Raw genomic sequence first — 215 nt, 5'->3', positions numbered from 1 at the left:
CCTGCTCCCGCAGATGGCCATCAAGCAGGCGCCGAGCCCGTCGGTCGTGTTGTAGATGACGTCCTCGTAGCCGTAGGTCCTGCCCTCGTATGTGCACGTGCAGGCTGCAAGATGCGGCAGGTGCAGCGCTCAGCGGGAGCCCCAGCCCCCAGCCCCCTAACCAACCAGACCCCTCCTTACCCGTGAGGCTGTATGTGCATTGGACGCCGCCTGGG

The 215-nt window shown here is 66.0% G+C and overlaps 1 protein-coding gene across 1 annotated transcript in view; it reads right to left on the bottom strand.

Moving 5' to 3' along the window:
• The window catches only part of LOC102766465 (mucin-5B), a 37,624-nt gene that overhangs the window by 20,989 nt on the left and 16,420 nt on the right, over positions 1-215 (bottom strand). The window contains exons 17-18 of the mRNA XM_015560172.1: positions 181-210; positions 6-104 (exon numbers count right to left, since the gene is read on the bottom strand). Coding sequence (XP_015415658.1) covers positions 6-104; positions 181-210 — 129 coding nt within the window. The remainder of the gene's footprint in view (positions 1-5; positions 105-180; positions 211-215) is intronic.

This window comes from Myotis davidii, unplaced genomic scaffold, assembly GCF_000327345.1.
Source record: "Myotis davidii unplaced genomic scaffold, ASM32734v1 scaffold3211, whole genome shotgun sequence".
NCBI lineage: Eukaryota > Metazoa > Chordata > Mammalia > Chiroptera > Vespertilionidae > Myotis > Myotis davidii.
Note: the sequence above shows the minus strand (reverse complement) of the source record. Positions and strands in the feature narration are given on the sequence as shown.